A 15,584-nucleotide genomic window follows, 5' to 3' on the forward strand; every position below is an offset into this window, starting at 1 on the left:
ACTTGCCAGGAACTGATCACAAAGGACCACCCATATTACTATTGCAAACCGCAAATGTTCGGAAAATGAACAGTAGACAAGAGAAAGGCGTATACATGCGCATATGTTTAGGAACTTTCACAAGCATATGCGCACGCATGCACACTCGCCATCTTCAAATAAAATACTGACTTTTACTCAGACAATTTCTCAGCTGGCAAACTTTCTACATCAGTATTCTGTTCCCACTTCTTTTCCAAACATTAATATTTACATTTTTTGGAGGGGTGGTTGTGGGTTAAGAGAACTGCCTCAGCCAGCAGTCCAAAAGGAACTGTTGATGTTGGGCACTGATGCTGCTGCTCACTTTGGGTGGTGGTCTGATCCAGTATTGACGGGCGCAATAGCCGAATGGTTAAAGCATTGGACTTTCGATCTAAGGGTCCTGGGTTCGAATCTCAGTGGCGCCTGGTGGGTAAAGGGTGAAGATTTTTCCGATCTCCCAGGTCAACATGTGTGCAGACCTGCTTGTGCCTGAACCCCCTTCGTGTGTATACGCACACAGAAGATGAAATACACACGTTAAAGATCCTGTAATCCATGTCAGCGTTCGGTGTGTTATGGAAACAAGAACATACCCAGCATGCACCCTCAGAAAACGGAGTATGGCTGCCTACATGGCAGGGTAAATAAACAAAACGGTCATACACGTTAAATGTTACATGTTTGAGTGTGTAGGTGTGCATGCCTGACATCTGAGTGAATGACACAGGAAACGAATGATGAGCGCCCAATGGCAGCCGTCAGTGGGCTCTACCCAGGTAGGCAGCCTGGACTGGGTAGCAAGAAGCTGGTGTCCGGATTTTGATGGCGGGGATGTTTATTCACTTTTTTTTTTTTTTTTTTTTTGTCTGCAAGTGCACTTATTTTTCTATCAAAGTGGAATTTTCTACATATTTTTCTAAAAAGACAACCCTTTTGGTTGCCTTTGTGTACTAAGTGCATGCTGCATACGGGACCACAGTTTGTTGTTTCATCCGAAAGACTAGCACCTAGACAATGTCTACTGGCGGTTGGGGGGGGGGGGGGTAGCTACAAACGGATGGTAGGATTTTGACAGCTGGGATGAGGAGGTTGTGTACATAGTGAAATTTCAAAGGTGGGCCTTTCACCAAACTTGTTTACACTCATTGTGGGCATCATCATGCTTCAGTCCACAAAGCATTCAATCTCCCATCTGTAACTTTTCACACACAGACACACACACTGTCACACAGTGTGACACATACACACAGAGTGTCACACACACACACACATACACACAGTGTCACACACGCACACACACACACACACAAATTGCTTTCAAATTGTGTTTATTTGTGTGGGTTTTTGTTTTCTAGGATAACAGTTCTAGTGTAACAATACTAAGATGGTGAGAGAAACTGGTGCTGGGCATGGAACTGCGTGCCTCCATCAGTCTGGTTCTAGTGCTGAGGTTCTTGCACACATTTGCAGGCAGTGATCTTCTTCTCCTGCAAAATAAATTTGAATTAAAACATAATAAATACAACAACAAAAAACAGACGAAACCAGTAGCTGACAATACAGTTTGAGTCATTTTTGGCAACTGTTGATTGGTATGAGAATCGTATACAAAAATTCAGATTTTAAAAATTTAATTATCTATTTCATTTTATTACATATATTTTTTTATACGAAAACAATTTTCCGTTAAAGATAAGTTGTATCCACTGAAGATAAGACTGACTCTCTCTCTCTCTCTCTCTCTCTCTCCCCCTCTCCCCCTCCCTCTCTCTCTCTGTGATCTATTTTTGGTCGGATCAAATGAAAGGAGCACTGAATCAGATGTTTTAACATGATTTTTCTAGAAGCCGTCTACCATTTATCAAGATGTAGCGCATTAACTGGATAGAGACTGTTTAGTTTGAGGACATTATGCATTATAAGGTAACAATTTTCAACACTACGAGTTACATTTATCGCCTGTTTGCTATATGTTGTCAGAAGAAATTCATTGTGCACGTACACGCACACACATGAGCGTGTGTGTGCACGCACACACACACACACACACACACACACACACACACACACCTCCAACAGCCATGGAATACAGTGGCAGGAATAAATTGAAGAAGAAAAAACAAAGTAAAACTACTTTGTTTTAACCAGTTCCGAAACGAAAACAAACGAGATAAGCCAAGAAAAGAAAAGAAAAGAAAAAAAAAGTACCCCAGAAAATCCCTCTTTTAGCACCAGATATAGAGCCAGTACTGACCTGGGCACTGTAACTGGTGCCATTACCACAGGTGTAGGTAGTTGCTACCATCCCTCCATCGCCGCCAGAAGCGGGAAAGTCGGGGCGACAGCACTGTCCTCCAAGTGCGCAGTCACCGTAGCAGAAGCCGATGTCTACAGCACCATCGGACTTGCAGCCGTCCTTATCTTCCAGAGTGGCGTAGTTCGTGAACACATTGCAGGTGGTAGAGTTATCTGCAAACATTCGTTTACACTGGGAGAATGACCGGTAGGCATGTGTTGATCTCAGGGCCTGATCAGCGTGCTGGGTTTAAAGCGATGGTTAGGAATCTGCTCTTTTATTTATTTATTTATTTATCTATCTGTCTATCTACCTATCTATCAACCTACCTGTCTATCTATCTCTCTCTCTCAACCTATCTATCCCTATTTGTCTGTCTATCGATCTTATCTCTCTCTCTCTACCTACCTACCTATCTATGTCTATCCATCCATCCATTCATCTATCTATCTATTATACATCAGATGTGGTGTAGCGTTTCGCGATCTGTCCGCACTGACGCTCTGACACCTTGAAACCCAAACAGAAAACTGATAAGAAATAATAGCTTGCAGAAGAGCTGTTAATTAATAGTCTCTTGACACGGTGGAGGAATCTGATGAACAGATCATCTGTGCCGCGCCCAAATGACTCTTCGCAGAGTTAAGGAGGAGAAGAAGAAGATGATGATGATGAAGGAAGAGGAGGAGGGGAAGCAGAAGGAGAAGAACAAGATTATTTTGTGATTTTGTGCCACTTTTTAGTTAAGCTCCACTCCCACCGCCAACCTCACCTAATAAGAGAATCTTCGTCCAGTTTAAGATGATGTTAAGTGCCATCAACGGCATCATCACTGCCATCACATCTCATCAAGAAGGGGAAGAAGGAGGAGAACGCGAAGGAGGAGGAGCAGAAGGAGAAGGAGGCATTGGATGAGGAGGAGGAAGTAGGGACTCACCTTCACAGGCCTTGTTCTGCACCAGCTGGTAGTTCTTGGTCAGCTCGCAGGCCTTCTTCCTCATCAGACACTCGTTCTCGTAGGTCTGCACATTGTCGCCCACAAGCCCGCACACTGGCGAGTCGGGCCGGCCCGTGCAGTCCGGACACACGCACGTGCCTTCGTCCGCCTCCGTGGATGATGCTTCACACACCTGGCCCGGGTTGTGACAGGTGTCGCTCGTGCATGGTCCTGCGCAGAGGTGGGAGTACAGGGGAGGGCTGCATGAGCGAACTTAACACCGCTAAGTTTGCTTATCGTTAGGAATGTTCCCAGCTCCATGGTGAATTCCATATACTTAGGAACATTCTTAACTCTAAGCAAACTTAGTGCTGCAAAGATCGCCTCATGAAACCCGGCCCAGGTGTAAGTGATCAATAACTGATTGATTGATTCGGATACTCATATAGCACCTATCTTCGATCAGAGACCAAGCTCGAGGCGCTTTATTTATAAATACGGGGTCATTCGCACAACAGGGATACTTCCAAAACGCCTGTCCTCCATCAGAGACCAAGTTCAAGGCGCTTTAGCTACAAACACACACGGAGTCATTCGCACAACAGGGATACTTCCATAGCACCTATTCTCAGATAGAGACCAAACTCAACAACGCGTTTTACAAGTACGGAGTCATCTGGACAGACTCCTACCAGTGAAAATCATTTGAAGACTTTCCCTTTCTGAAACCTGGACACATCCTCCCACGAAGAACAATTTTTTTCTTTGAACCTAGAAAGACCATTTCACAAACGAAATGACATGCCTTCCATTCTGACACTCAGAAACTTCCAGAAACAGAATAATTTTCGTGATATTCCCTCCATTCTGAATTTCATATTCATTATTTCTAAGTCAATATTCTTGTATTATTTGCCATGCATGTTCTGAAACGTACTCTCATAAACAGATTATTTCATTATTTCCTCTGCATTCTGAAACCCAGAAGTATCCTCCCGAAATATAGAAAAAAAATAAGGTTTCCCTTCCATTCTTACAATCAGTTACCACACACACACACACACAACGAAAAAAAAGTTAACGACAACAGGACCCAAAACTGACGTACCGTCATCACAGGTGGTGTAGCACACCGCCTCTTGTGTCAGGGGAATGTCACCCGACGTCTGGCCATTCCGCATCACTCTGGTGCGGGTGACCTTGCCCTTGCCGCACGGGTTGTCGCACTCCCCCCAGTCTGACCACGGCCCGGCAGGGTCCGCTGTACAGCCACACAGCACAGCACTTTTGTTTGGGCACAGTGCAATGCGTAAGCAGGTAGATGGAAATTCCAAGCCATGGACCACAAGTTGGAATAATTGGGAGGGTGAAAATCCTTGAAGGCCCACTTTCGTGGCGAAATTTTTGTCGCTTCCAGAGCGAGACATAGGTCATATGACGTCACGGGCGGCAGCCCAACACTGTAACTTAAGATTTTTCTGAGTTTGCACTTATAGATCTAAAAATAGATGGATAGTGCATGCCTTCTTTGAGCCCCTTTGCTAACTGAAGCCAGTGGAAGTGTTCAATCAGCCATTTTGCTACTCGTGTCAGGGTAGCACGAAGCGGTAACATATATGTAGCTGAGCGCTCAGCTGGCTACGATGACTGCTTCACGGCAAGCTTTCACTTGCTCGCGGTGTCAGTTAAGCTGACATTCCTGTGTTAAGCTGACATTCCTGTGTGGGCCTCCACAGCAAGTTTCTGCTATGTGTCACTGCATTGTTTTCCTGTAATGACTTTGGTAAATAAACCATTGATATATATCATTCAAGACACAACATTTGGCATGTCGTGGGGGCAAGCATAACACAATTTCATCGAAGATATACGGTTACAGGTCAGAAGTTACCACCAGTTAGCAGACGACTTCTCAACGGACAAACAGCTGAATACGAGTGCCAGTATGGCGTCCAGTTGGCTTCAGCTTTCCTGGCCAGTGAGCTATCCATCTATTTTCTGAACAGTGGTTTGCACTGCCTGTGTTTGGACAACTTTCTGGCGGAGTTTATAAGTGGATCAGTTCGAATTGGGAATGGCAGTCCAGGGAACTGTTGTGGAAAAGAGATGATGGGGAAGACAGAAATAAACATCAACGATGGACTGACAATGTGGCATCTGTTTAGTGTTACCCGTTTGCCACCTGTGTAGGGCTGTCAGTGTCACACCCTATACAGAGAGACAGACATTTTTGACATTACACACACATACACACACACACGATCAAATGCACGCACACACCTACACACACATACACCTTCACACACAATCTCCTACCTAGCTACACACACACACACACACACACACACACTTGCATCCCTCAAATCCTCACCCTCACACACACACACACACTTGCATCCCTCACACACACACACACACACACACACACACACATCCAGCACACCTCCTCCACTCCCACCAATCACCCCCCACACACATGGTGTTACATAACCATACCATTATCATTGTTGCCGCAAGGTATCAGGCTGCTCTCTCTCACCACACACACACACACACACACACACACACACAACCCTACCCCTCCCACACACACACCAAGCACACCTACAACCCACTCCCACACCCCCAAACAAGGTGTTTTATATAACCATACCATTATCACTGTTGCAGCAAGGAGTCAGGCTGCTCTCCGCGCACACACACACACACACACACACACACAAACCCACCACACAAAACTACCACCTCTCCAACTACCCCACAAAATGTTACATAACTATACCATTGTCGCTGCTACTGCAAGGGGTCAGGCTGCTATGCCCCCGCCCCCGCCCCCCACCACACACACCAAGCACACCTCCTCCCCTCTCCCCCCCCCCTCACCACACACACACCCCACACCGTACCACACACACCTACCGCCCCCTAAAAAAAAACCCACCCCCACAAGATGTTACATAACCATACCATTGTCGCTGCTGCCGCAAGGGGTCAGGCTGCTCTCCAGGGTGACGTCAGTCCGCCCGGTCATACACATGACCAGCTGGAAGATGCACGTGCTGACGTACACACGTCCGTTGCTGGCACACACTGGGTCTGCACAACACACGTACACACACACACACACACACACACACACACACACACACACACACACAAAACGTTCGTACATTTGCATGAGTACACGGAGATGCCGCATGCATGTCACTTTCTCTCTGTTTCTCTCTCTCCTCTCTACCACCCCTCTCCGTCAAACCCTCTCTTTCCATCACCAGACGTTCTCCTCCCACGTCACGCCTGAATATATATCATAGATATCTAACAAGGGTCTATATCATGAAGCCTAACTGATGGATATTGATTATAGTCTGCACCTTAATAAGGGTCTTCAATATAGCCACATTGATGGATATAAATTATAGCTTGCACTTTAGTAAGGGTCTATAATGTAGCCACATTGATGGATACGGATTATAGCCTGCACCTTAATTAACGAGTGTCTATACAACATAGCCCAAATTGAATAAAACTTGTGTCAAGTGTCTCCCCTTCACCCACACCCTTTTCTTCCCCGTTCCATTCCCTCCTCTCTTCCCTCTCATCTTCTCTTACTCTCTTGGACAATTCTCTAACGGCAATGGCTTTACGTGAACAAAACCATCCATCCATCCATTCTTACACCCACCCATTCCAACCATCTGTCCTCTCGTCCCTCAGTCTAACCATCCATCTAACCAGCTATCCACACAACCATCCGTGCACACATTCTCTAAGCCTGCCACTGTTTAAGGAATCTTAGCTCACTCAGTACGGCCAGTCCTCTCTTCTCCTCTACACAGACCCCTCGGATGTCCAGTGGGTGTCTGAATGACCCAACCTTTAGCTTCCGTCGTCAGAATTGTGGTATTCTTTGTCAACATTCACCTCTCCAGTGTAAGAGCGTTCCGCTTGTAATATTTTGATGATGGTAATTGGGGTGAAACGCTGTTGACGTCGTCTCTTTCGCCGTTCGTATGGAAAGAGTTAGCTGCTGCAGTCTGGACAGGAACCACTAACCCAATCCATCCATCCAACCATCCATATCACCTTTCATCTAGCCAACCTTCCATCCACCCGACTATCTATCCATCCACCTAACCAACCCCTCCACTCAACTATGATGAAGATGATATGAATACTTATCCTTCCATCAAACCACTCATACACCCACGCAACCAACCACCCATCCTTCAATCCACCTGTCCATCTCACCATCCCTCCATTCCCCTAACTATCCAACCAACTATCCACCCATCGAACCATCCATACATCCACCCAGTGCAACCAACCATACACCCACCCATCCATTTACCAAAATATCCAAATGACTATCCACCCAACAAGACAGCGACCCTTTCCAACCGACCATCCACCCAAACCAACCATCCACCTATCCTTCAATCCAATCATCCACCAGACCATCCACCTACCCAGCCACACATCCACCCAACCATCCACCCACGCAACCATTCATCCAAACATCCATCCACTCAAAATTATATCCAACTAACTATCCACCCAAGAATGCAGCCACCTATTCCAACCGACCATTAACCCAATCCAACCATCCACCTATCCACCAACAATCCAATCACCCACGCAACCATCTATCCACCCAGCCCAACATCCACCCAGCTAACCCAACCCAACCCATCTAACCAACCATCCACTCACGAAATCAACCAGCCAGCCACCAAACCATCCACCCAACTATCCACCCAACCAACTATCCACCCACGAAACCAGCCAGCCAGTCACCCAACCATCCACCCAACCAACTATCCACCCACGAAACCAGCCAGCCAGTCACCCAACCATCCACCCAACCAACTATCCACCCACGAAACCAGCCAGCCAGTCACCCAACCATCCACCCAACCAACTATCCACCCACGAAACCAGCCAGCCAGCCACCCAACCATCCACCCAACCAACTATCCACCCACGAAACCAGCCAGCCAGCCACCCCACCATTCAGCCACCCATGCCGTCTCTGAACCTACCGGTGTTGGAGGAGTCCAAGCCGCTGCAGTCTGGACAGGAGCACTTGGCCTTGCCGCTGACTGGGTCCTGCTGACACGACTGGAAGGGCTTGTCACAGGACACTGCCGCGCATGTGTCTGCAACAGTTTGGTTTCTCGTTCCGTTAACACCATTACACACACACACACACACACACACACGCACACTAGCACGTCCCCAACCCACCCCCGGCCTCCCCAACCACCTACCCTCGCTCCCAATCAAGCTATTTCATCAGAATCTCCACAAAATAGATACAGTCTTCGTGCGTTAAGAAGTTTTCTTCTCCATAGACTTTGGAAACTCCTAAACGCTAAGCAAAGATATTTGGTAAAGAAAGCTCACCATCTGAGCTCAAAGCTCAAGGACGAAATTTCTGTCCATCCGGGAAAGACAACTTTGCCAAGCAAGATGTCTTGATTTGTCAACTGAAATGTTGAGTGGGAGAGGAGAAATTTTGTTTAATGTCCAATCACACATACTGGTGATTATGGATATTTTGTTCAGGTGTTAATTTTCAAACTGGAACGTGATCATTTAAAAAACAAATAAATAATAAGCGAGGGAGGAGTTGGGGGAAAAAAGGGGTAGATGGACGGTGGAATCAAAGATCAATATTTGGAGAAAAAAAACAGAAGTACCATTAAGTAAAACTACTTCATGCACTTCGTAAAAGGAGATGTCGTTAATTCAAGAAGAGACACGAACTCATAACGATCGCAAGCAGTAAAAACAAAATAACGTTTCCATTGACTATAGAAGACAAACGATCTGCATGTAAGGCTTCATCAGCTCACTGTCCAAAACGATGTGCTTGACAGCAACATCACAAAACCAAACACACTTGGTGTCAAGTCAATACTTAGTCCGCAATGAATTAAATAAGCAAAAGTCTGTAAAATCAAACTTCAGACAGATCTGCAGAACGTTGCCTTCTGAACGATCCCTTATTGTTGTGTCTGTGCTCTCGCCGGTCTTCAGAACTGGGTGCTACACTTACCCTCACAGTAGCCCTTGTAGCTGACTTCAATTGTGCGGTTGTCTCGGCATCCTCGGACTACCATGGCGGCGTAGTTGGCGTAGGTCTCTCCGTCCGAACCGCACACCTACACAAACACGGTCTTTCTTTTTGTTTTTCATTCTATTTCTTTTTCATATTATTATTATTATTGTTAATGTTATATCAGTATTATTATTATCATTATCATTATTAATCATTATCGCACACACACTCATACACACTCACTCACTTATACGCGCGCGCGTGCACTCATACGCGCGCGCGTGCGCTCACACACACACACACACGCACACACACATTAACACACACTCACACACACACACACACACACACACACACACACACACACACACACACACACACACTCCACCAACACACACACTCCCAGGCACAGCACTCCTCGCCAGGAGCTCCACACACATACACACACACACAACACACAGACACATTCACACACACTCACACACACGCACACACACACTCCACCCACCCACACACTCCCAGGCACAGCATTCCTTGCCAGGAGCTCCGTACACACACACACACACACACACACACACACACATACACAACACACAGACACATTCGCACACACACACACGCACACACACACGCACGCACGCACGCACGCACGCACACACATACACACACACACACACATTCACACACACACACACGCACACCCCCTCTACCCACCCACGCACTCCCAGGCACAGCACTCCACGCCTGGAGCTCTGCACAAACACACACGCACACACACACACACACACACACACGCGTGCGCGCACACTCACACACACACACGCACACCCCCTCACCCACCTCCACACTCCCAGACACAGCATTCCTCGCCAGGAGCTCCGTATACACACACACACACATACACACACACATACAAACAGACACGCGCGCGCGCGCGCACGCACGCAAACACACACAGAAATAAACGCGCGCACACACACACACACACACACACGCACACACACACACGCACACACACACACACACACACACACACACACACACACACACACTCACAGGGTCGGGGTCGGAGCAGTATCCACCAGTACAAGCACAGCACTCCTCGCCTGGAGCTCCGTACACCGTGTCCAACCTTCGGTCTCCTGGCAACCAGCCATCCATTCAGTCAATCAACCAACTACCAACCAACCAATCAACCGACCAACCATCAGTCAACCATCCAATCAATTAATCAACCAACCAACCAATCGATTAGCTATCAATCAATCAATCAACCAACCAGCCTACCAGGTCTACTGTGTCCACCCGTTTTGCCCCTGCCAGTTTTCCAGTCAGTTCACAATTCAACCAGTCCACCAATCAACGAATCCACCAAGCAACCAGTTCACCAATCAACCAGTCCACAAAACAACCAGTCCATCAAACAACCAGTCCACCAATCAACCAGTCCACCAAACAACCAGTCCACAAATCGATCAGTCCACCAAGCAACCAGTCCACAAATCAACAAGTCCACCAAACCAGTCCAACAGTCATTCAGTCTACCAGTCAATCAGACCATCACTGGGTAAATAAATCCTACTTTGATCTACATAACTTGAAACTTTAAAGCGCTGGCGAACACTTACGTCAGTGGACTTTCCTCCTCCTCCTCCTGATTATTATCATCATTATCATCACCATTATTATTATCATTATTATCATTATCACCATCATCATTATTATTATTATTATTGTTATTATAACTGGGCAAATAAATCATGACACATTGCCAAGTCAAGTCTCCAGTTAACACATACGTTGGCAGGCCGCCCCGTTCTTGGAGTAACCCATGCAGCACACACACTCATAGGCCCCGAGGAGGTTGCGGCACTCCGCGTGCGGGCCACAGCTGGTGTCTGGTTTCAAGCACTCGTCAATATCTGCACAGTATAGTTTTATCACCCGTCAATATCTGCACAGTATAGTTTTATCACCCGTCAATATCTGCACAGTATAGTTTTATCACCCGTCAATATCTGCACGCTATGGTTTATCAGCCGTCAGTATCTGCATGATATGGTGTATCAGCCGTCAGTATCTGCATGATATGGTGTATCAGCCGTCAGTATCTGTATGATATGGTTTATCAGCCCTCAGTATCTGCATGATATGGTTTATCTGTTGTCAATGTCTGCATGATATGCTTTATCAGCCGTCAACACATGCACGATATGGTTTATCAGCCGTCAATATATGCACGATACGGTTTATCAGCCGTCAATATCTGCATGGAATGGTTTACCAGCCGTCAGTATCTGCATGGAATGGTTTACCAGCCGTCAGTATCTGCATGATATGGTTTATCTGTTGTCAATATCTGCATGATATGCCTTATCAGCCATCAACACATGCACGATATGGTTTATCAGCCGTCAATATCTGCACAGTATGGTTTACCAGCCGTCAACATATGCACGATATGGCTTATCAGCCGTCAATATCTGCACAGTATGGTTTACCAGCCGTCAACATATGCACGATATCAGCCATATGATATGGTTTATCAGACGTCAATATCTCTATGATATTGTTTATCAGTAGTCAGTATCTACATGATATGGTTTATCAGCCTTCAATATCTGTATGATATTGTTTACCAGCCGTCAATATCCGCATGATGTGGTTTATCAATGGTCAATATCTACATGACATGGTTTTTAGTCGTCAATATCTGCACAATGTGGTTTTCAGTGTATGATGCAGACAGCGCCCATCAGTAGGTATAGATTGATATATAGATAGATGATTATAATGTTGATCACTGACTTCATATTCTCAGAATTAGAAACGATGGCATTGTTTTAATGTGTGATATTTTAAGTGTGTGTGTGTGTGTGTGTGTGTGTGTGTGTGTGTGTGTGTGTGTGTGTGTGTGTGTGTGTGTGTGTGTGTGTGTGTGTGTGTGTGTGTGTGTTGCATTCTTCAGTATTTACGTGGTATCATTCGGATTCGTCAACATCGACACAAACGTACTTTACATTCATCAATATATAAGTAATGTAGTTCACGTTCGTGAAAATATACGTAAAGCAAGTATAATCACATACACTAGCACCCAGACCACCACTCAAGATCTAATGGTAGGGGTAGCAAAACCCCAGTCCTTATACGGGACTCGAACTTGTGAACACACGCTTCCTAGTCGGGCGCAACGCCAACAAGGCCACCGCTGCCTCCAGGCAACTAGTTACCGTGACAGAGGCCGTCACGCATCTCGAAGCCCTCCTTGCAGACGCACGTGAAGGAGCCAGCTGTGTTGACGCACTGCTGTCCCAGGTGGGTGCAGGTGTGCTCGCCCGTCTCGCACTCATCGATGTCTGGAACCAAGGGCATCAGAGAATCAGGAACCAACCCAGAATATCTATAGTCATTTGATCCGTGTATGGGCATGCAGGATCATGAGTAACATCGTTGATATTGTACACCTGGGCTGGGTTACTCGAGTCGATATTTGCAAAGAGCGGTAAGTTTGCTTCGAGTTAAGAAAGTTCCCAAGTATACGGAATTTACCGTGGAGCTGGGAACATTCTTAGTGATGTGCAAACTTAGAGCTGCTAAGTTCGCTCATACAACACCCCAGGATTAAAACAAGCAAACAGATAAACAAACATAAACAGCGATTAACTAAAACAATGAAATTGATGATAAAAACAAAACAAAACAAAACACAAACAGATCAACAACGATCATAACCAGCATATCATTTCCCAACAGGATTAATTTCTCCACTTTCAAATACACGCATACGTATCCCATCTTGTCAGAATCAGAATCATGTATATTTGTCATGAAAATCCTAAATAGCAACAATGGTCAAAAACCAACCAGTGTATGTTTTGAGTTATAACCTGACGTGCACTTTGAAACACTCACATGTGAAATGTGTTGGTAGAGATTGTACAGGGTCGTGTCTACTCATATGACTGACTGTATTTACCTTACCGTCAATATTTATCATTTCAGATGTTTTACCACTGTATTTATCTTACCGTCAATATTTGTTTATTCAGATTTTTACCACTGTATTTACCTTACCGTCAATATTTATCAATTCAGATGTTTTACCACTGTATTTATCTTACCGTCAATATTTGTTTATTCAGATGTTTTACCACTGTATTTATGTTACCGTCAATATTTGTTAATTCAGATGTTTTACCACTGTATTTATCTTACCGTCAATATTTGTTAATTCAGATGTTTTACCACTGTATTTATCTTACGGTCAATATTTGTTTATTCAGATGTTTTACCACTGTATCTATGTTACCTTCAATATTTGTTAAGTCAGACGTTTTACCACTATACTAATGCCAGAACCAAAATTTATAAATGCAGACTTTTTACCTTTCAATAAAAAGTCTTTTAGATAATTATGTTAAATATATTTGTCGAGAAAATGATACTCCTCGAATTACACCACCTAATTTGCATATATTCTTGCATATTTTTCTGTCAGGGTTCTTTCCCCTAATATGTTTCGGTGCGCGCGCACACACACACACACACACACAAACACACACACACAGAGAAACACACACATACACACACATCAAAACACAAAAGAAAGAAACACACACACACACACACACACACACACACACACACACACACACACACACACACTTTATTTGGGATCTATCAGGGTGAGGGAAGGGGGCGAGGGCGTGAGGGTGTGGAGGTGTGGGTGGGGGTGGGGGTGGTGGCATGAAAGGCTAAAGAAACCACAGAGCTGAATAGGAGACAGACGAGCCCCCCCCTCCCCCACTCCCCAAATAGGCAAAATAAGACATAGGTGAATCGGGAATAGGCGACACGGTAATGTCAACACAATGCAGCTCACCGACGCAGTGTGTACAGTCCGCAGTGTATCCCATCTGGCAGACACACACGCCGTCCTTACAGTACGTGTTGGGCTCTGTGCACTCGCCGTCCTGACACGGTAGTGGAGCCGCTGCAACCAAACCAGAGCTCTCTTTTGTTCGTACGGTGAGTGTCAAAGATAAGATAAGATAAAGAAAGAACTTTATTATCTCAAATTAGAGAAATTTGGTCAGGTGCATCATCACGGCATAGACAAATAAACAACATCTAAACCATAATTGTAAATGCTGATTTTAAAATTGATAACAACAACAATAATGAAGCTGTAAAGAATACAACGAAGACACAAATGTTAAAAAAAAAAGTTACATAAACAGTTCCATACATTCATTCCACACTGGAGGTGATATTCTAAATGTAAAAGAAGAAAGTATAAACAATATTTTTAATATCTATCGTCTGCTAGTGCACTCACTTCACAGCTACATACGGAATTCACATGGAATATAATGACGTTTGCCAGTCTCATTATGTCAATTTTGACTGCAAAGCGAACAAAATATAAAATCAAACTATGAGAGGCTGTATTCAAGACATGGTCTCTCCGCAAAACGCCTGTTTTCCCTTTATAAAAAAAAATTAAAAAAAAAAAAAAACGCAACAAAATGATTCGCCATATTTACCTCTGTTTCATGGGCTGTCACCCTTGGCAGATAGTAAGGGGTAAATTGCCTTCGGGGGGTTTGTAGAACTGCAGGAAGGTTTTTGTGTTCCTGAATACCGGAATTTGCTAACCCTCAAGCAGTCTGCCTTGCCTCAGGCAGATTACCCGCAGACACACATTTAAGGCACGATGGTCTCTTAAATACGGCCCCAGATATTGCTTGCCCCCGGGCAGTTTGCCTTGCCTGATGCAGATTACCCACAGGCACAAAGGTCTCTTAAATACGGCCCCAGATATTGCTTGCCCCCGGGCAGTTTGCCTTGCCTGATGCAGATTACCCACAGACACAAAGGTCTCTTGAATACGGCCCCTGAAGACCACGTGTTTTGTTGCATGGATCCACGATGGCTCAGTGGAGGCGGGAGGAGGGAGGTGGTCTTCGGCATATTAAATAGTAAATGCTGATTATTTCATTTTGAGAGCCTTCACGCCTTTGAAACATCAACAAAAACCTAGGTTGGGTTCCAGAGATCACGTGCGCTTAATTTGACAAGAGGACAGTCTCTTTTTGACAGAAGCAAGCAGACAAAACTCGGCCTACCATCGTTGGTACACACTACTTAGTCAATTGGTATTGGTATGTATTGGCATATAATACACACACACACACACACACACACACACACACACACACACACATATATATATATATATATATATATATATATGTTAG

The 15,584-nt window shown here is 45.1% G+C and overlaps 1 protein-coding gene across 1 annotated transcript in view; it reads right to left on the reverse strand.

Moving 5' to 3' along the window:
* Positions 1-1,335: 1,335 nt before the first annotated feature.
* LOC143290413 (uncharacterized) overlaps positions 1,336-15,584 on the reverse strand; it is a 118,766-nt gene continuing 104,517 nt past the window's right edge. Inside the window, exons 49-59 of the mRNA XM_076599827.1 lie at positions 14,207-14,317; positions 12,555-12,680; positions 11,121-11,243; positions 10,378-10,463; positions 9,319-9,424; positions 8,300-8,416; positions 6,225-6,353; positions 4,366-4,518; positions 3,258-3,488; positions 2,279-2,493; positions 1,336-1,511 (exon numbers count right to left, since the gene is read on the reverse strand). Coding sequence (XP_076455942.1) covers positions 1,464-1,511; positions 2,279-2,493; positions 3,258-3,488; positions 4,366-4,518; positions 6,225-6,353; positions 8,300-8,416; positions 9,319-9,424; positions 10,378-10,463; positions 11,121-11,243; positions 12,555-12,680; positions 14,207-14,317 — 1,445 coding nt within the window. The 3' untranslated portion in view covers positions 1,336-1,463. The remainder of the gene's footprint in view (positions 1,512-2,278; positions 2,494-3,257; positions 3,489-4,365; positions 4,519-6,224; positions 6,354-8,299; positions 8,417-9,318; positions 9,425-10,377; positions 10,464-11,120; positions 11,244-12,554; positions 12,681-14,206; positions 14,318-15,584) is intronic.

This window comes from Babylonia areolata, chromosome 15 (assembly GCF_041734735.1).
Source record: "Babylonia areolata isolate BAREFJ2019XMU chromosome 15, ASM4173473v1, whole genome shotgun sequence".
NCBI classification, from domain to species: Eukaryota; Metazoa; Mollusca; class Gastropoda; order Neogastropoda; family Buccinidae; genus Babylonia; species Babylonia areolata.